The 20,771-nt window shown below is 41.6% G+C and overlaps 1 protein-coding gene across 8 annotated transcripts in view; it reads right to left on the bottom strand.

The window, feature by feature from the left end:
• Window positions 1-20,771, bottom strand: part of ZNF385B (zinc finger protein 385B) — a 155,615-nt gene that overhangs the window by 48,268 nt on the left and 86,576 nt on the right. For 7 of the 8 annotated variants that reach the window (XM_033167138.1, XM_033167149.1, XM_033167158.1 and 4 more), the window contains exon 2: window positions 16,285-16,427. In XM_033167138.1, the coding sequence (XP_033023029.1) occupies window positions 16,285-16,427 (143 nt within the window). Of the gene's footprint in view, window positions 1-467; window positions 1,000-16,284; window positions 16,428-20,771 lie in introns of those variants that run through there. The other variant, XM_033167200.1, reaches the window with a different exon arrangement.

Raw genomic sequence — 20,771 nt, 5'->3', positions numbered from 1 at the left:
TGCACATAGAATGAAACCCTTCCCGCTTCTATTCCAACCGCACGAGAATAGCTACACCTTTGAACAATTCGCTCGGAAATTTAATATTGCTCCTCCAAGCAACAGATTCTATTGAAGACAGAAGCTTACAAAATCACGGTACACATTAAATGCCCTAAGGCAAGTTATTACATTTACACACGCAAATGCCCAAGACATTTCTTAACTAATAATATCCAATTCCTGCTCCAAGAAGTACCACAGTATTATTTTCAGCATTTGCTATTGCTTCTGTTAGCAAGTAATATTGTTAAGTACACAGGTGATGCACACATCCTTCTGCACCTATGCAGCAAATTCTCTTATTGGCAGGTAGCTTTATAAACGTACTGTGGTGTCTTTTTGGGTTTATAAATAAATAAATAAATAAATCAGTCTGCTAATTACCACAGCTGCTAATCACAAAATACTGCAGTAATGCGAAGTACCTGAACCATCAGAAGTAGCTGGCACCAGTAAAGAGGAAAGGCAGAAAGAAACACTATCGTCTGTAGAGCTGTTTGAAGACCCAGCAGTGCTCCTCCAGAGATTTCCAGATAATAATCCGCAGCGGCAACACCAGGCAGTTGGTAGTTAGAATTAAAAAGGCAACACCACAATGCAACACAGGCTGTGATGAAAATCCCCGTCTCCAACAGCAAGCGGCAACCAGGAGAAACTCGCGCAAACAATACGGCTGGCAGTCTCCCGAGGCTAAGATCAGGACTCCTGTGGGAGCAAACTGATGTTCTTTCCCAAACTGGAGGACCGAATGCAGTCTGCTTCCAGAACAGAATTCAAGAAGGCTCGGCATTAACAATTAATACTCTTTAAATGTGTCAGAAAGCAGGGTGGATTACAGCATGTTTGAATAGTAAAATAGTACCTGTCTGCCAGAAGGTTAGTGCTGTGTTTTTAAACTATTCTTGGATTGCTAAATAAAACTAAACATGCCATGATGAGTAACTGGCATAATTTGTTGGTGTTAGTTGCTGCTTGGTTCTCAGAGAAACTACGTAGCTTGTCGGGTACTAATAACTGTGGTCTATTTAGCTGAAAAGAAACCGACAAGCGTTTAACCCAGTATTCGCTGTGTTTTGGAGAGATGCTAGCTATGGGCAAAACATACAACTAACATGGTTTAATCTCTTCTGTAAACAGTTGCTTGAAACAGGGATAGGCAAACCTGTTGGACTGTATCAACAGTACACCAAGAATCAGAAACAACTTGTTCTCTTCTGCACCATACAAAGGAAAATAATCCCTATTCATGTGAGTCACTTGCCCTGGTTAACATGGATTACTATGCAATATTTCCCCACATTAGGTATATTTCCCAACCTTTTTTCTTCTTAAATTTGATGAGACACTAAAAGGTGAATGGAAATGAATGATTTTTAAACATGAAAATGGAAATTAAAAAGTGAATATATAGATTTTTAGTGTTTTCTACATTTCACATATACCTGTAGTTCAATAATAAGAGTTTAAAATAAAGTTTGAATATGATGCAAACATTTAAAATGCAAGCCATTGTTTATATTCTCTTAAATCTGGATCTATGGCTTTGCCAGTTCTTTAAGGTAAAGAATGAACTGTGTGCCATTTGAGATCAAGTGTTAAATACTGCCCATGATTTGCCCTATCATGTAGTGTGTTTATGAACATGGATTTGATTCTACATAGACTACAATCGTTACAGATGTTGGGAACCACTTCTATTCTCTATAAGACATCATCTTGTACTTTACCAGAATCTTTTCCAGCCTGTCTGGTTACCTCAGTTTAAATTTTATATTATTAAAGCTTCTGAGCTCTGTAATTTGCTCAGTTCTCATGATATAAGCATTTGTATAAACAACACGGACATACACTTCCCATCTTAGGGACAATTTCAATATGCCTAGTAACTATTAGCCCTTCTTAGTTAATTCTGTAACACTCTGGGTGCATTCTTCAACTAAGAGGTCTTGTTTAGTGTCCTTGCATGTACACACATAAAAAAACAAAGAAGTGTCATTTTATTTGTTTAAAAACTTTTTTTCTCCTAATCCAATGGAAGGTAGTCATGCTTAACTCAATGGGACTTAAATCCAATCCTGTGATGGATGGGGGATGTTAGATTGAGCAGGGGTGTCATTTTGTTCAGTTCTGCTGACTGAGTCAGCCTCCTGCCAGCTGCTGAAGTTGTGGGCAGGTGGCCAATTCTCTGTCAGTGGAAGGTCCCAAAATGAGGCACCCTGAGAGCATGGAGGCAGCATGACTGAGTTGGCCCAGAATCTGCTGGATCCAGACCTGATCACTGCATCAACCTGCAGCTTATGAAGGGATTGGGCCCAATTGTTTTGTCCCCTCCTTCCACCTTCCACCATGACCACCACTGATTTGTTAAGAATTTAAGGGTGGCTGGATAAAGACCATAGAATAATGCTGTGCAAAAAACAACAACATGGATTGCTTGAGCAAATGTTTGAAGCAAGGATGGGGGACCTCTAGCCCTCCAGATGTTGCTGGACCACAACTCCCATTACCCCTGACTATTAACCAAGCTGACTGGAGCTGATGGGAGTTGTCAACAACATCTAGAGCAGACTTCCTCAACCTCAGCCCTCCAGATGGTTTTGCCCTATGACTCCTATTATCCCTAGCTAGCAGGACCAGTGGTCAGGGATGATGGGAAATGTAGTCTCAAAACATCTGGAGGGCTGAGGTTGAGGAAGCCTGATCTAGAGGCCCCCCGTGTGTGCTTTTGGGTTACAGTTCTAGGAATCTGAGTGCTCTTTTTGGTTGCAAATGATCATGTTTTTTATGCTCCTACCAACAAATTATTGAGTGCTTCTGCATAGGAAATAAGAAAAGTAGTAATGGGAAACTTGATTTATATCAGTTATTTAAATTAGTCTTTTCTCTTGGTGATTTAAATTGCCTTGATTTAAACTAATACCCTGGAACATCCAGCAATTCCACCTTCTTTCTTCTATAAATTCATCAACAGTACAGAGCCACTTCAAAGCCTGAAGTTATCTGTTCATCTTCACATGAGTACAGATATTAGTTTTGCATCCTTACACAAACAAGAACTCTCTTTCTTATTTTTAGTATTAATTTATTTCACAAACCTCTGCATCAAAATATACTCTGGAAGACTTACAACTGCAAATATAGCGTACAATTAACAAAAACATGCCATGTAATAAAAAAACTACTTTATCACACTTGTTTGAAGCACAGAACTGCTCCTACTGAGACTCAATTCAAAAGGCCAAGGATAAGATACATACAGATATAAAAGAAAGAGGAGGCTTTGCCCTTCCAGACTTCAACTTGTACTATGCTGCTGCATGTTTGGTATGGATTAGGGACTGGATAAAACTGGAAAGGGAGGAAATGTTAGATTTGGAAGGTCATGATAACAGATATGGTTGGCACGCATATCTTTGGTATGGGAAAGGGAAGATACATAAAGGGTTTTATAACCATATAATTATGAGATCATTAATGAGAGTTTGGGAAAGGTAGAGAGATTTAATAGAGAGAGAGAAAACACCTTGGTGGCTATCACCAATTGAGGCTTCGCTGCTCAAGCTGCTTGGCAAAAAAGAAAAATGGCCTACATACAGGGACTTACTGAGAGATGAAGAAGGCAAATGGAAATTAAAAGAGTATGACGAGATAAAAGGATACACCCAGAGTTGGTTACATTATAGACAACTAAATGAAATGTGCAAAGAAGATAACAAAAAAGGGTTCAGTTATACAATTTCAAGATTCCAAAAAGAAGTGGCAGAAGAAAAGGTAAAGCTATTGAAAAAAGCTTACAGTATTTTGTTAGAATGGGAAACGGAGGAGGAGGAGGTTAAATCAGTAATGATTAAATGGGCTCGGGATTTTGGGCATAATATACAATTTGAGGACTGGGAAAGTTGTGGAAAATGAATTTGAAATTTATAGATTGTTATTTGTTAAAGGAAAATTATATGAAAATTATATGATGTATAAATGGTAGATTACACCAGTCAAAAAGGCAAAACTGTACAAAATTGGGACAAGTACATGTTTGAAATGTAAGGAAAAACAAGGGACTTTTTATCATATGTGGTGAGAATGTAGAGAAGTGAAAAAATATTGGGAAATGATTTATAATGAATTAAAAAAAATGTTTGAAATGACCTTTGTTAAAAAGCCAGAAGCCTTTTTATTAGGGATTTTAGGACAAGATATACCAAAGAAAATAAAGAACTTGTTTATGTATGCTACAACTGTGGCAAGAGCTTTGCTAGCACAAGGATGAAAGAAGGAAGAAACACCAACGAAGGAACAATGGCAAGAAAAATTGATGAACTATGCGGAGCTGGCAAAACTAACCAACAAACTGCGTGAAAAGGACAATCGGGACTTTAAAGAAGATTGGAAATTTTTCATAAATTATTTGGGGGGGAAACAAAGAGACTTAGATTCACTGGCAGGATTTGAATAAACATACACAAACTTTATTAACAATTAGGAGTGTGAATAACAGGAAAACAATATTTTAAATTGTATAACACGCAGAAACAATATTGAATCAATAAAACAGTTAAGGGAGCTGGGGGAAGTCCTAGAGGGTAGGAGGTTGGAAAGGCGAGGGGGGAATGGGAGGGGAGGGGAGGAAAGGGGGAAAATGTATGGGATTGTATTGTTTGATAATCTGTATTGATTTTAATTTTTCTCAATAAAAATTTATATAAAAATAAATAAATAAAAGGCCATAGATTGTTTAACTGGCCAAAGGTCTGGGAGAAGAAGAGTGTTTTTGCCTGGTATCTAAATACAGTCAAACCTCGTTCTGCGTCCACCTCCGCTTCCATCCGCTTCAGTGAAAGTCCATGGCAAACAGTCTAGTCGTGAATGACTCTGGGGTTTACTAGCCGAGGCAGCCGATGTTTGTCCGCAGACAGTTTTTCCGGGTCATGTGGCCAGCATGACTAAGCCACTTCTGGCAAACCAGAGCAGTGCACAGAAACGTCGTTTACCTTCCCGCCGGAGTGGTACCTCTTTATCTACTTGCACTTTGACGTGCTTTCGAACTGCTAGGTTGGCAGGAGCAGGGACCGAACAACGGGAGCTCACCCCGTCACAGCGATTCGAACCGCCAACCTTCCGATTGGCAAGCCCTAGGTTCAGTGGTTTAGACCACAGCACCATTCTGCTTCAGTTGCAGTTTTTGAACTGTCTGCAGAGGGAGCCCCATATATAATGAGTTGCTATAATCTAACCTTTGGATTACTAGAGCAGAAGTTAGGTTATACCTGTTCAGATATGGTGCAGTTGGGCCACCAACCAAACTGATGGAAAGTTCTCTGTGCCACTGAGGCCACCTGAGCTTCAGGCAACAACAATGGATCCAAAAGTACCCCCTTCAGAGGGAGTGTAACTCAATCAAGAGCAGATCATATGACATCAGAAAGTCCCTACAGAGGGTGGTGAAGACAGCACACGACATCATGGGCTGCCCCCTGAGTCCGCTAGATGTCATCGCAGGAGACTGTTGCCTCAGAAGAGCGGGGAACATTCTCAGGGATAACTCACTCCCTGGCCAGCACCTTTTTAATCTCCTGCCCTGGGGGTATAGAAGCATGATAAGCCACACCAACAGGTTAAAAAACAGTTTCTAGCCATGGGCTGTGAGGCTGCTGAATAGAAGACAGCAACATTGCAGCTGACGTTCGGGGTTGGTGGTTGTACGACAGCACATAGGGTGTAACAAGGACTGAGAGATTGTGGGGGAGGGGAGGGGCTCGTTTAATCTCACTGTAAACATGTGGTACAGTGACAATAAAGTATTTCAAAAATTTCTAATCCATCTAGTCTAGGGAGCCACTCACTACCTTTGCCTCAGTCTAATCTGGATTGAACTTCAGTCTGTTGGCTCTCATCCAGTTCATTACCGAGGCAAGAACACGGTCCAGCACATCCAACAACACACCTGCAGATGCAAAGGAGACGTAGAGCTGTGTGTCATCAGAATATTCCCTTGCCCACACCAGGGCCTACAAGCCTTATCTGGGAGAGGAGAAGACAAAGCAGCAGCAGATGAGGGGTGGATACTTGGAGCATATATTTCCTGCACAGACCTGAGACTGGGATTGCATCCTCCATGGGGAAATGATGCAGCAGGACTGTGTGCAAACTACCCATCTTCTGCAGACACTGCCTTAGAGCAGTCAAAAAGTATTGAGCCCCCTTGGGGACAAACAGAGAGGTGCCTGTGTATTCCTATGTATGACTTCCTGCGGCAACTAAGAAGTCAAAGCTTCACGCATTAGGAATGCTCCCTGAGAACCCCCTAACTCATTTTTTTTTAAAATAAATCAAACAGTTCAGTCTATCAATTCAATCGCACTTGTGCAACCCAGACCTGTGTGTGGGATCTTTTAATTTTGAGTTAACAAGCACCCCTGGGAACAGGCCCCTTGTTCAGGGAGATGAAGAAGCCAGAGACAAGGATTTCGCAAACACCAGCAAGTCATAATAACTACAGCTTGTGAAATCAAAAGGTGTTCTAAATAAAAACCAGCATTTACAGAATTAAAACTACCCTAGACGTTAAATAGGAAAGCAATCAGGTACAGTATAGTGTTGTTTTGGTGGCAATTTATATATAGCCTATTATGGAAGGAAGGAACACATAAGAGAGATGGAAATGAGTGAAATCCCTAGGCAAAACGCTTCCCTGCACTTCCCCCCACAGATCTGGACCCCCCCCCTCTGCCCTCGCCATTGAGCCCATGCTGCTATCGGCCCCACCACTGCAACCTCATCCTTGCTCACAGTCGCACCCACACTGCCGCCACAACACAGTGGCAGGGGTGCAGCGCTATTGGTTTGGGCAAGGGTGCTGTGGCGGCAGCAGTGGTAGCGTGGGTTAAGGCCATGGTGGGGTTAGCATCAACAAATGCAAATCAGGTTTTCTGTGAATTGATGCTTGTTCTGATTCAGCAGTGAACAGCAAGTTTTCCTGGGGAAAGCGGCAGGACCAAGGACCAACAAAACGAAACAACCAAAACCCACCTCTTGGGACCAGCGACTTGAAATCACAGGACAAACAGGAGTGTGGATGGACCCTTAGTTACAGCAGGGGTTTGTGACTAGAGAAATGAAATTATAAGACGAACACCACACCTATCTTTACATTTATCTGTCGCAACTGCATCACGAATAGGACCGTCCCCCTTTTGCACAAAATGACAGAGGTGAAGGTTAGTCTCATACAACCTACTTTTAGGGTCAAATCCTCTATCTCTAAACAGTCCCAAGTAGATACTCATTTTGAAATCTCAGGGCTTCTGTTGCTACTAGATTACTAAAGATCACAGCATCATCTGAATGCAACTGAACATTTTTTAGCTCAAAAAGCAGAGTGCTCTAAAAGACATTGCTGGCAATCTCTATGTACCAAACTTTTTAAGAAGACTCGGTGTGTGTGTGATTTTAGGAACTCACTTCCTGAAATTTAATTGGTGTTTCAGTAGCTCAGCTCACAGGATTCAAGCTCTTACAGCAGCTGGTGGTTGATGGAAGATCACGATGATATAACTCACTTCAGGAGCTTTTTACTAGCTATAAGACTACCACACTACATTCCGCCCAGGAGTTCTGGGAGCAACACACCTAAATAACCATTAAACTGTTTAGCTTAAGAGTGGGAACTTCTGATCTCCTCCTTGAGGCTGTGCTAGAGGAGGGGAGGGGGGAAGGGAGCATGCAAGCTCAAGGCTCACTGCTGTTAGTGAACATAACACTAAACAATAATGGTTAATAACTGAGAGACAGCAGCAGCTTCAGTTTTTCATTACACGAAGAAAAATGGATTGCTGTTTCTGAGGAGTGTTGCTCCTAGTTATAGCTGAACTCGTGCACACTATGGCCAATATAAGTCATGGTTTGTTCAAATAGTTCAGCATCAAACCATGCTGGATTGTGAGCAAACTACACAGGGTTGGCCCAATACATTTTGGCACCTGAGGTGAAGCACAAAATGGTGCCCCACTCCTTGCCTGGGAAGAAGGGGTGAGTGAAGTTCTACATCAGGAACAGGGTGGGAATAAAGCTTTACATTACTGCTCCTGTGGGTCTTGCCTCCTGAGGTATGTGCCTCACGGGTGGGCTGGCCCTGAAATGACAGTATAAACTAACCATGGTTCTCTCACTTCTGACATAACAAGAAACTATAGTTAGTTTTAAATGGGGAGCAGATTATTTCAGTGTTCTCCTGAAATTTGCGTTAAACTCTCTCTCTCTCTGTGTGTGTGTGTGTGGGTGGGTGGGTGGGTGAGAGAGAGAGAGAGAGAGAGAGAGAGGTAGGTGAGGAGGCATTTTAGGACATCATGTAAAATTGTTTTTGCATGAGCTGCACCATATCCATGGTAAGCTGCCATGCCATGTGGCAGCACCCTAGTGCTTTCCCCCACCTACAAAAATGGGTGCCAGTACTCACCATGACATTGATACAGTAAGTGCCACACATTTTAACAACAACAACAAAGAGGTGCCAGTACTGCATACCCCTGAGTACCCCCTGGAGGGGAAAAAAGCACTGCAGCATCCCATATCTATGGATTCAGTTCGAGAAACAACTGGAAATATTCTAAGGTTTTTACTATCCCCTCTGCCTTTTGTCCATCTTTCAGTTTTATCCCACCATAAGGTAAAGTACCCCTGAACATTAGGTCCAGTCGTGTCCGACTCTGGGGTTACGGCGCTCATCTTGCTCTATAGGCCGAGGGAGCCTTCCATAGTTTATCCATAGTTTACCTTCCATAGTTTATCCATAAACACAACTGTAATCTACTTTATAGGAAAAAGACAAGCCTGCCACAGCTCTGTCTCTCATGTGCAGAGCAGAACAATGAAATATGGATGCAGACTAGCAGAAACTTGTCTGAATAAGAGGAGTACCTGCAGTGTATAAGTTATCAAGTGAGCAAATAATTATATTCTTCAACTGTGGTCTTTCAGAAAAGAAATTAGAATGTGCATCTACCCCCCACCTCACTATCCTTTCTCCTGCTGTGTCTAATGCTCATCCCCTTTTGTCTGAAAGTAAAAAAACCCAGTTTGGGCAGTAACAAAAGAATGCAAATGGTGAGGCTGCCAGGTAAACATAAAGCTCATTCCCTCACAGAGAGCACAAGGTGTTATCCATTTCTACGCAAATACACTATGTAGTGTGATGCCACCACTCTGATGCTCTCAATGCATCCTGATTCCCTAATGCTGGATGAGGTTTTCTTTCTTTCTTTCTTTCTTTCTTTCTTTCTTTCAGCATGTCTTTGCTCTGAAGATGTAAGAAGCTTCTTCTATGGAAGGAGCCATAGATCAGCAGTACAGCCCATGCTTTGCACCTAGAAGGTTCAATTCCTGGTGTCCTTATTTTAGGAGGACCAGGTAGGAGATAGAATCATAGAACTATAGAGTTTGAAGGGACCAACTTCCAGTCCAACTCCCTGCAATGCAGGGATATGCAACTGTCCCATACAACTGTCCCATACAAGAATTGATCCTGCAACCTTGGTGTTATTAGCACCGCACTCTAACCAACTGAGCTATCCAGCTGACTCCCAGAAAACACTCAGGCAGACCATGGAATGGCACAGCATCATTCTCGGGTAGTCATTGGGAGGCAGCTGCCACTACAAACCATTTTTTAAGGAAAATAAATGGGAGGGGTGGGAAGGGCCATTGCTCTTCCAAGTAAATACCCACCTGTAAAGTTGGCATGTTATTTCACTCCCTCCACCCCCAATCTCTGAAGTAGTTCTCCCAAATTTACCAGCTGCAAGTGGGACCACCAATTTGGGAAGGCATTTTTGCTAAGTCCTATAGTTTATATCCATTTGAGTAGTAGAGAAAGTTCAGAAAATATGCAGGTAGTAGACATAAAAAGTCAGAAATCACAGATGGAATTGGATAGGATCTGCAGTGGCCTGAGGGTAGAGTTTCCTTCCTTACACACAAGGGCAAACACAATTTGGTGCCTAAGGCAGAAAATCCAAATGTCACTCTTGTGGGTGGTGAAACATCATAATAAATAAAACAATTGGCAATTTGTTGCCTATAATGACCTAACAGTATGGCTGCCTCTGTCCTGATCTGCTTCCTTCTCACTCCTTGACTAGCTCTTTTTTGCTTCTGCTGCAAACGGAAGAGAAAATTTTAGACTTGGCTGGAGCTTCAAAATTAGTTCCAGATAAAGTTAAAGAAATCACAGAATTAGTGACCTGTATACTGATTACAGAAGACCTGCAATCAGATCTGTTCCCCCGTTTGGTGGATCTAACATGGGTTTTTCAATAATGTGTGAAGGGGGGACTTCATCCTGTTTTTACACTCAGCAGAATGAAAGCATGCTGCAGACCAGGAATCTCAGATAGATGGTTAAGAATGTTAAGCTAGAAAGCTGCAAGTGCCTGTTTTTCATGGGCTAACAGCTTATACTGCTAATTTTGCTATGTCTCCAAAATAAAATAGCTGGAAGGAAAAAAAGCTTGTAAAAAAATCAAGATACAAAATATGAAGCATAAAGGTTTCAAGACTCCAAAGTACAAAGTTTGGCCTATTGAAAGCACTATGTGAATTAGTATATCCTTCTGCTAAAATCAATTATTAACATTTCATCAGCAAAATCCATTAACCAACATCATCTTCTTTTTTTAAAAGCATATGTTAAAAGTTAATTTTGGAGGAGGATCAATGACAGACAGCTCCTTGAAGACAAAGAAAACAGCCCTAAATCGTAAATAGAGGAGATTAAAGACAAGGGGCTTTCAATCCATAAAGCTATAAATAAATAGTGTAGATCAGAGGAAGTATGAAGATGGTTGTTTGCTGCACGATATAACATGGTGCCTGGTAACTGCTAACAGCTCGTTTTCAGAAACCTTTATGGTTTCAAATATTTCATTTTATAAGTATAGAGGTAATACTATTAAATCCAACTTTGTTGAGTTCTGCTCTTCAAAAATTGTACTTGTTCAGAAGCTTCCCTTGTAAATGTCTGCAAGTCCATATTGTTGGTACCAAATCCTCATTCTATAGGTGGTGTGCATGTTGCAATACTGATTTAAAAAAGCTTACAACTGGTGATGTGTGCACAATATTCACACAAGACACCATATAGAATTCTAAGTGGATGAAGAGCCAGAAGAAAATATAACTTGCAAAACCCATGTCTGTTAAATCATGAGGGTTTTGGGTGAGCACTGAGCATCCCACGAAAAGTATCTCCCTTTTCCGACAGGAGGCTGTTCTACTATGTGGTTGGCAGTCTCTCCTTCTCCTGAGCTGCTTCTGACACGATTTAGAGGCAAAAGGTTAAAGAGGGAAGTAGCCTGACAGCATTCTACCTGTAGCATCTACAGTATACAAAGTAGCTGGAACTTATTTCCCTCAGGAATTCTTTATCAGCAGGACTGTCATGACCCCGAGGTTGGACACGCACACCCCTTTGGAGAATGAGGCCAAGTATTAGGAGTGGAATCTTCCCAGGGAACAGAAACACATGCATAAGAGGAGTCGGCTATGCCTAAGGAGGTCACACCACCCTAGTGACTCCTTCACTGGAGTCACTCCTTCAGTGACTCCAGCTCAAAGCCCTCGTGGAACCATCCCCAGCTCTGTGAGCCAAAAACTATGAAAGGAGGCTTGACTCCTTTAAATGAAGAGACTTGGCTCACAGAAGGCAGAGTTGGCTACTATTCAGAGCTGCAGCACCTATCGAAACCTCCTTTTGAGGATGACTTCTCAACATTTGAGCTCTTCTTTCACTGTGTCTCCAACCTGAGCCCTGAAAGGAGCTGCCCAGCACACCAATTAAGCCTTGCCTCACACTGAGGCAAGGCTTAATTGCCTCAGTTAATTGCCAAACCTGAACCCCAGTACTGCTGGGACTGGTGCTAGAAGCAGAACAGGTTTAGCATCAAGAGTGCAACAATTTCAAATGCCAAGAAGATATTAAAAATAATAATAATCAGGAATGGTACTGAAGGGACAGCTTCCTGAACATGCACTCCTAGAAACCAAGTGAGCTGCTTGACAATGAATTCTAAGCTCTTTCGTTGGGGTTTCGATCCTGACAATTGGTTTTCAAAACCAATCTATTTACCCCAAAACTTAGTAAACAGTTTGGCTTATTCCAAGCGAGACTAGACCCCGTCAAACCTGTTGATGTCATCTGGTGTGAGATGGGTCTTGCCATTCCAACCTCACCTCCTCAGCAAGCCTCTGAGCCTCCTCCCCCCAACTATTGGTCCTGCTCCTCTCACCCTGCTGCTTACCTGGTTTGCTGACACAGCAGTGGAGGAATTGAAACATCTTTCTGAGTACCACATCCTCTTTTTTTATGTAGTCTTGAAACCTAGCTTGTACCCACAGTAGAGTGGCAAAGGAGAGATAAACCCCCCTCTCCTTCCTTCATTACCGGTATATTACTGCTGATGGAGAAGAAAGGTTGAATAAGTACGTGGGTGAGAGAGATGACTTAAGTTGTTCTCCATTTCAGGTTAAAGTCCAAGCCAGATAAGATCTTTGGGGGCTGTAATGCTCATCTCAAAACTGAGCTACTTGGAATCCAGGATTCCAAGGAAGGAGGTTCAAGGTTTGATGGCAATGCTAGTTTCTATAATGTTATATATTTTGTACTTGTTTCATTAATATAATGTTATTGCTGATGTTATGCTGTTCACTGCCATTATGTATTTTTTTCTTAGCGCTGGCAGTATATACATTTTTGCAAACAAATAAGCAAAAGCTTCTATTTTCCCATAGTTTTCTCTGGGGCCATGCACTGTGACTACTCCTATCAAGTAACTATCAAGGGCTCATGACCAGTTTTTCAGCCTACAGCACTGCCACTTATAACATGACACTGCCCATGTGTGACAAAATCCAGCAATACGTTGTTTTTTTTGATGTAGGAAAGAGAGGCAAAGCAACACCTCCCAGACTGTCACCCACATTTAAATAAATATGTGCCACATACTTATTATCAGATTCTCAGATTCGGCTGCTTTGAAATGAAGACATTAATATTTAAAGGTATTACTTATTCTTGTTTTCAAGATTGCAAATGCTATTCTATCATCTTTCTCTAATACTTTGTACCGAAACACAAAGTCTGCCAGCAGAATTTATTTACAAGTAACAGGGGAAACTTCTGAGAGAGAGAGAGAGAGAGACAGAAAGAGAAAGAATGAAAAGCAACAGCTGGCATTGGTTCAACCCCCAGTGTCTGGCGGTGCTGATAATAGAGGTGTCCCCCCCCGCAACCTTGAAATTACAATTATTATATAATGCTTTGCATATCTTGTAACTATTATGTATGAGCAAACTGTATGTACGCACTGGACGGCATGGTCCACAAAATGACTTGAGTCACTCTTCTTTCTAATGCTGTGAGCTTGTTATTTACACAATGAGTCCCTGCTGAATAACCTCAACAGGGCAATGCTGGCTTTGCAAACATGCAAGATATTGGTTTTAAATGGTATGCAATATAAGCTTTATAGGAAAATTCTGTTGGAATCTATTTGGGAACTATTTTGAGAGCATCAAGAAAAGGAATTATAAAAATGAAGGTTAAGAGTGACATTTGACTTTTTGAAACCTATCTCCCCACCCCCCAAAAATATCAAAGAAACCCCTCTACCTCTTTTTGGGGGGGTGGGAGGGTGGGTTATGCCAATTATAGAGGGGGAGGGAGGTGCTATCCTTCAAAACCAGTGCTGTACACTGCATACACAACCCACAACTTAATGCAGTGATTAAGCGGAGAGTCTTTTTCATCAGTTTGGCATCCTAATACAGTATTAAATTATTAAGGTCCAACCCACAGGCTAGGTACTTTACAGAGATTACGAAGAGACGGTTCCCAATAGTCAGCGTAAGATGAAATACATGATAAATAAGGGGTCGGGAAATGCAAGGGGCAGAAGAAGCAAATCCTATGGGGGAAGGATGGCCTGAGCAAAGATAATACTTCAACACTTCATGGAGATGAAGATGGATGAAACAATGCACACACTGGGGGGTGGGGAGGGCGGATTCAAAAGATGAGGTGCAGCAAAGGAAAAGGCACAAAGACAGGAGATGAAAGCGGAAACTCCTGAACTTAAAATGAAGACTGGTGGTGAGCAAAGAGAATAAGGTGGCAGAGAAAGCAAAGGAGGAGGGAGGGAGGGAACAGTTCAGAAGGAATGGGAGAATGCAGGCACTTCAGGTTGAGCAACAGAAGCTTGAATGAGGCCCTTTAGATAAACAAACACGGCACATTTTGTCGAGCAAAGAGAACTAATGCACACTGAGAACTAATGCACACTGAGGCCTGTGCAAGACCAGCACAGTAAATGATGTAAATATGTTTCATGACACTGCACTGGTAGCTCAAGCATTTTAAATGCTTAATAATCCCACTGTGGTCCCAAAGAGCTCACACAGCAAGGGGCCAAGGCAGGTTGGTTGCCGCTGTACCAGCAAGAGCTCCTAGCAAGCAACTTGCTCTGACAAAGGCTGGGGCTGAACTGAGGCCCTCAGGTTAGAATTTATTTATTTATATACAATTTATATACAATCCCTCATCTGAGGATCACAGGATGGTTTACGGTATAAAAATAACTGCTCGTGCTAACTTTGTTTTGGAGAGATCCTTTGTATTTGCGAACACTCACAAATATTCCTGTGTTATATTCCTGTGTGTAAGGACTAACAGATGGACCACAGTGGCTAAGAGGATTTACTCTGCAAGGCTGGAAGGACAAACATCAGCTACCTAACACCCAATGAAGATCTCACTGCCCATTTTAAATTCGATCACATGGCTTGTAATTATATATTTCATTTGTACATTTGGACTGCTTATGTTAATTTATACATTTAGGTCAGAACTAAGAGAATATTATTATTGTTAATGCCAATACTGTTCTATTATTGTTTTAATTATTATTATTATTTGCTTGCTTTTATCTTTTTCTTTCTACTATACTCTCAAATTAAAACGAAACAAAAAACAAAAAACGAGTAACATCAATGTGGAAATATTGCTTGCTAACTTGGAAATGTGCAATTTTGCAAGATTTAGCACTAAGCCTTATGCAACCAGACTGACTGAACAGTTATTAGGAACATAATATAGAGGCAGGTATACTACAATAACTTCTCCAGTTTCCTAGATACAAAACCAGAGAGTTGTAGAGTTACATGCAATTTAAAAACCATCCAAACCAATTTCCATTCTCTAAGGCAGAGCCGTGTATTCATTGTTTCTCCCAACCTCGAGTTACACACACCAAATCACCAATGTGCCACAAACGGAACACAGGTGCAGAAAGCCAGGTGAACAGCCTCAGTATGACACAACCACAGCCTTCCTAACCTCTTCCCAACCCTCCAGATTTCTTGGACCATTGGCCCCAGTCACCATGGCCAGTAGTCATGAGGGGGGACTCTAAAGCAGCATCTGTGCATCAGGGAGAGGTAGGCTGCCCAAGCAAAGTGAGCAAAGCTGTATCCAGTAAGGGAAGGCAAACATTGACTGCTGTTTCGCTGATCGTCTCATAAGCTCAGTGCAAAAAGGAGGAGGGAGATTAAATATCTCTTTAATGGCTGCCCAGGAAGGAAATAATCCACTGGTTTCTGTGGAAAGTTTCAGACAGGGATCAGGGTAAAAAGAGGAGAGATTAGGTGTATCAAAATTAATAGGAGGGTGAATATAACGCTTATTTTTCATCCTACCTCTCAATATTTCTACAAGAAGCTGCACTCACACGCCAAAGTTTACGAAGCAAGTTGTATAGGTGGCAAGCAGTCACAAAGGTCAAATAATTCATTAAGCACTGGGCAGTAGTGGCTGGTGAGGTGGTACACTGGTGCTCCAAAACTATGAGCAACTGAGACTTGCCAAGTGGGAGCGGGGAGTTAGGGGTTTGGCACGGTGCAGCATCGGATCGGCCCCACTGCACCACACCATGCCAAGCTTCCTGTCCCTCTGCTCTCTCAGTAAGCGCCAGCGACCCACCGTATTGGAAAGCCAGGAGAGGAACAGTGCTCCACCTTGGCCTCACCGGTCTCTGCTGCTCCTGGGATCACAGCTCCAGTCTACCTTTCTCTAAAATTTATGACTCCATCGGCAATGAGCAACATGTGATGTGCTTCACTGTAGGGAGCAAAGAAAGCAAAAAAGAAAGAAAAGGCAATTGGGTGGGTGGGTGGGGAATTGCAACATTTGTTACTCACGGTATTGAAATTTGGGAAAAGTCCGACAGCAGGACTGCCATCCACTGGGAAGGACATAAATGGTTTGATATCCAGGGAGGGCTGCATCATGAGATTAGTCGTGCGGACAAGGGTAGGGAGCGTAGTTGTGTGGCACGTGCTGCCTGCAGAGAGAAAAATATTTTTATTTTTATTTTTAAAAGGAGAGGATTTCTTTAATAAATAAAAAATCCCACACACTTTAATCCACACTGTAGGCATTAAAACATGCCCCCCCATCCTTACTGGTGAATTCTGTTTGAACCTAAACATCACCATTTGGTGGTAAAAATGAATGCAATATGTCCTCATAAAGAACAAAAAGGACTTTTACATTATCAGAACTGTTTGGAGTCCGCAAAACTGAGAAACTTTTCCCCAGCAACCAAAGCTAGAAGTTTCAGTTCATAAAAAGGTCCTTAAGAAGTACATGTTGCACGATGTTCTACATTGTATGTATGTCACATGATTTTTAAATAATGCAAATTAATTGCACATTCAACTGAGGATTTTGCTAATTATTAAAACCAGGCATATGAAAAATAGATTTTATTACAATTATTTATATTTATCACAGCACTGTCATAACTACATAAGGTTAAAGAATGCACTACTATAAATTATCCCACTCCGATGAAATATCTACCAAATCCATAGTCTGTTCCCTTACAACCTCAGTCTATGAATCAATTATATTAGTTTGACAAGCAATGAGACAGCTTCATAATCCATCTGCTTTTTCAGTTCAGACCACACGGTTCATTATCTTTCCCACTTAGCTCATCAAAACAACCTCAACTCCCATCAGTCTCATCCAGTAATCCTTTACTGGATGCTTCTCCCTATGTTTTTCTATAATTCTTGTTTTAATAAGCAAGTAATATACTACCGTTTCTCATTATGCCAAACCTTCTTGAGTTTTCGGTCCACTGATCTACCTTCCTCAAAACTGCCAACCACAAAAGCTATTCAAATTTCCATTTCCATCAAACGGGTGTCTTCCTCCACGAACGAAGAGCCCAATCATAGCCTCGAGCATTTTGGCTCACCAGAAAAATATTAAAAATTGTGCCCTCTGTACGTGCAACTTACCTGACCATGACTTGTCAAGCCTGTTAAGTATAGGCTACACACCAAATATATTATATGGCATCAACTGACTTTATTTGAAGGCCAAAGGCCAAATGTTTGAGAAGAAACAGGAGGAGAACACTTAAAACAAGTAGGCTTGCTGCTCTTTGCCAGCTGCACACACACAGCTCATATTCTACAGGCTCCACAGGACCAAAAAAGTTGTTCCTTAAAGATGCATCAGCACCATTTTATAAAAGTTGCAGGCATCACAAAGCCAGAGCAGAGATTCTCCTTCATACACATCACTTATTGTTCCATTTTGATAGTGATGGCGGACAGATGTCTCCACTGTAATACTTCCCTCAATAACTCTACTGTATGCCAGCAGTTGCTGATATGGCACCCATGAGTGCACTGGTGCCCTTCAGATCTTCTCCTGGTGCCCACAAAGTTCACCGCCGCCACTCCCTTGGTCCTGAAGTGCTCAGAATGGGTACCCCTTTCCTCCCTTGCTCAAAAATCCAAATGTGTCCATTAGTTCAGTAAGGGTTAGCGATCCCTGCTCTATACATTGGATCCCAAAGGGCTGTTGAATACTCGCCTATGCTCCATACCTGGCCTCAGAATCCTTCACTGCCTCATCCACATCTTACATTCCGAGGGATTATATAGCACAAGGTGATTTGCTGGAAACAGCCATCCCCCTGGCAGACCCTCCAAGTGTCCCTATTTTCCTGGGACAGTCCTGGATTTACAGAAGCCGTCCTGGTTTCCGATTTGATCCTGGAATGCTCCCCCCCTTTTCCTTAGGATGTCCCTATCTTCATCGGAGAAATATTGGAAGGTATGGAGTTATGAGACCCCCCCAAGCCAAGGAGATCACAAACTATACAACCTTTAGTAAACATCTGAAGTCAGCCCTGCATAGGAAACTATTTTGAACGTTTAATGTTGTATTATGTTTTTATATATGTTGGAATCTGCCCAGTTAGATGGGTGGGGTATGAAAATAATAATAATAATAATAATAATAATAATAATAATAATAATAATAGAATAGGACATCCCTGTTTTTTCATTGGAGAAATCTTGGAGAGTATGCCCTGGGGATATTATTTCTGACACATACTAATATATTAATGCTTCCATGAGTTTTATTCGTTTATTTCTTTATTTATGTACCCTTCATCCCAAGATCTCAGAGCGGTTCACAGAATAAAACTTTCACCAAAGCAACAATGAGGGGAAGGCCAAGTCCCCACAGACCTCTTGCTGTTTCGGTTCTGTGTAAGCTGGAACATTATATAACTTGATTTGGCATCTCATCTCATTTCAATCAATCACCACTAAGGCTGGATCGAGACACGTCAAATACCGGTAAGCGTTTCAGTTAAATGTGTTGTAAATTTAAACAGGGAAAAAACAGTTAGGGAAAAATGGGACTCCACAGCGCCTCTGGTGGCACCATGTTATATCGCATATACAACGCATATACCGGTAAATCACTTTTTCTTTGCCGATGTAGCTGAGTTTTGTGTTTTACTTCCAGGGCTATAGGAAATTGGTTGTGGGAGAAGAATACTGGACTAGATGGACCTTAGGGCTAGTCCTGCAGGGCTCCTTTTAAGTGCACTTTTATATGCCCTGGTGACTGCTCTTTTAAACCTCACTCACTAGATAAATGGTCATACCTGTCAAATAAACTCCCTTCATTCCTCCTCTCATGCTGTGTACTCTGTTGAGTACCTGGTCAACATGGCTTAACAAGGGCTTGCTTAATGCTGCGCCATCTCTGGCAGAGCTGCTGCCCCACCTTTTGTCTTTTGTGCAACTTACCTTGGTCCTTGTTGTTTGTGTTGTCATTCAGGCCTCATGTTTGCACTTATTTTTAGGCACTGAGATTACTAGCATTTTGAAAACTATATAGCATGAGACGTGGCTGACAAAGTGAATAATCACAAACTGTTGTTAATGTCCCTACCCAGCTGACTGTGTTTCTACTTTATGAGGAATTTATCCTGACAGATAATGTGCAAAAAAAAAAAAAAAAAAATACAATCCAACTTTCCTCCCCCATTGTTTACCGAATGCAAAACTTTCTTTAAAAATCTTCTAAGTAAGTCGGTTCCTGTAGTTTGCATAAGCCCTGAGAAGCACGTTGACAGTTGTGCTTAATTATCTGTAAGTCAGGAGCTTATTCAAGTGTATTCATAAATACAAAAAAATACTGCTAAAGGCACTCTAACATGCAAATACCATCCTCTGTAAATCTGCACGCGGGGGGGGGGAGTATGGGGGGGGAGTATCAGCAGGGAAAGAAAACTGGAAGAAAACGTCTAAAGCTTTAACAGCTCGCTCTGAGTAATTAACCATAAAGTCCAGTACAATATCCACGTTATATTTAATTACATATCTTTCCTTCAATTGGATGTTACAGTTATTGTCAAATTGAAGTCTGTCAGTACACCCTGATGCTCATCAATTGTTTATCGCTCTGTATAACAGAACGTCATTGCATGGCCCCAACTGGAGGATTTGTAGTGCTGCGTCACAATCCTGGAATTGCATGAAGTCAGAGCTGGGTAGAAGAACAAAAAGCTAAGGTAGGTAGCACAACAGCATGGGAATGAGAAGGGAGCGACACTGAGAAGGGAGCAAATTTGCTACACCAGAGTATCAAACTAACTTTAGTTGTGCAACCTGAATTTTGCTGGTATGTGACCAAGTAGCACCAGTCTGGAAGCACCCTTATGATTTGCATTTGTAGGTACCCATTGCTTTCTAACCTCAAGGGAGTTAGCATTTCCTCTGGACTCATCACCACTTGAGCAAACAGGGAGCACTTAATACCCAAAAGCATTTAGCCTGAAGCCATCAGCGTTCAAATTTTTCAATTCAAACTTTATTTGCGTAGCCGACTGGCCATAGCATCTAAAAGACAAACACAAAAATACAACAAATATGGTTACCAATAAAACCTTATAACCTATTAAAACTCAAGGTAATAGCTCCTTGGAACTTAACATAAATAGTAAAATGATAATAATAATGATAATAATAAAATCCTATGCTGGGAATCCGGATGACTACACTGTTGTCGTTCAGATAGCAGCTCTCAATCTCATTGCTCTCTCGATAAATCTGGCAACCTTCTCTGTTATCGAGCTGTTCTGGTCGGCTAGAAGTGAAAACAATTTGGCTTCACAAGAGCGGCCTGGGATGGCAGATAGGAGTGGCGTGATGGTCTCATCCCTCAGATCTTTATATAGGGGGCAGGACAAGAGTACGTGTGACACAGTCTCTACATAGCCGGATCCACAGGGGCATAGCCGGATCTAGATTGGAATTTTTTGGTATCTACCTTCAAGAACAGCTGAGGGTAACATATTTAGTCT

The sequence above is a fragment of the Lacerta agilis genome, chromosome 1 (assembly GCF_009819535.1).
Source record: "Lacerta agilis isolate rLacAgi1 chromosome 1, rLacAgi1.pri, whole genome shotgun sequence".
Lineage (NCBI taxonomy): Eukaryota > Metazoa > Chordata > Lepidosauria > Squamata > Lacertidae > Lacerta > Lacerta agilis.
Note: the sequence above shows the minus strand (reverse complement) of the source record. Positions and strands in the feature narration are given on the sequence as shown.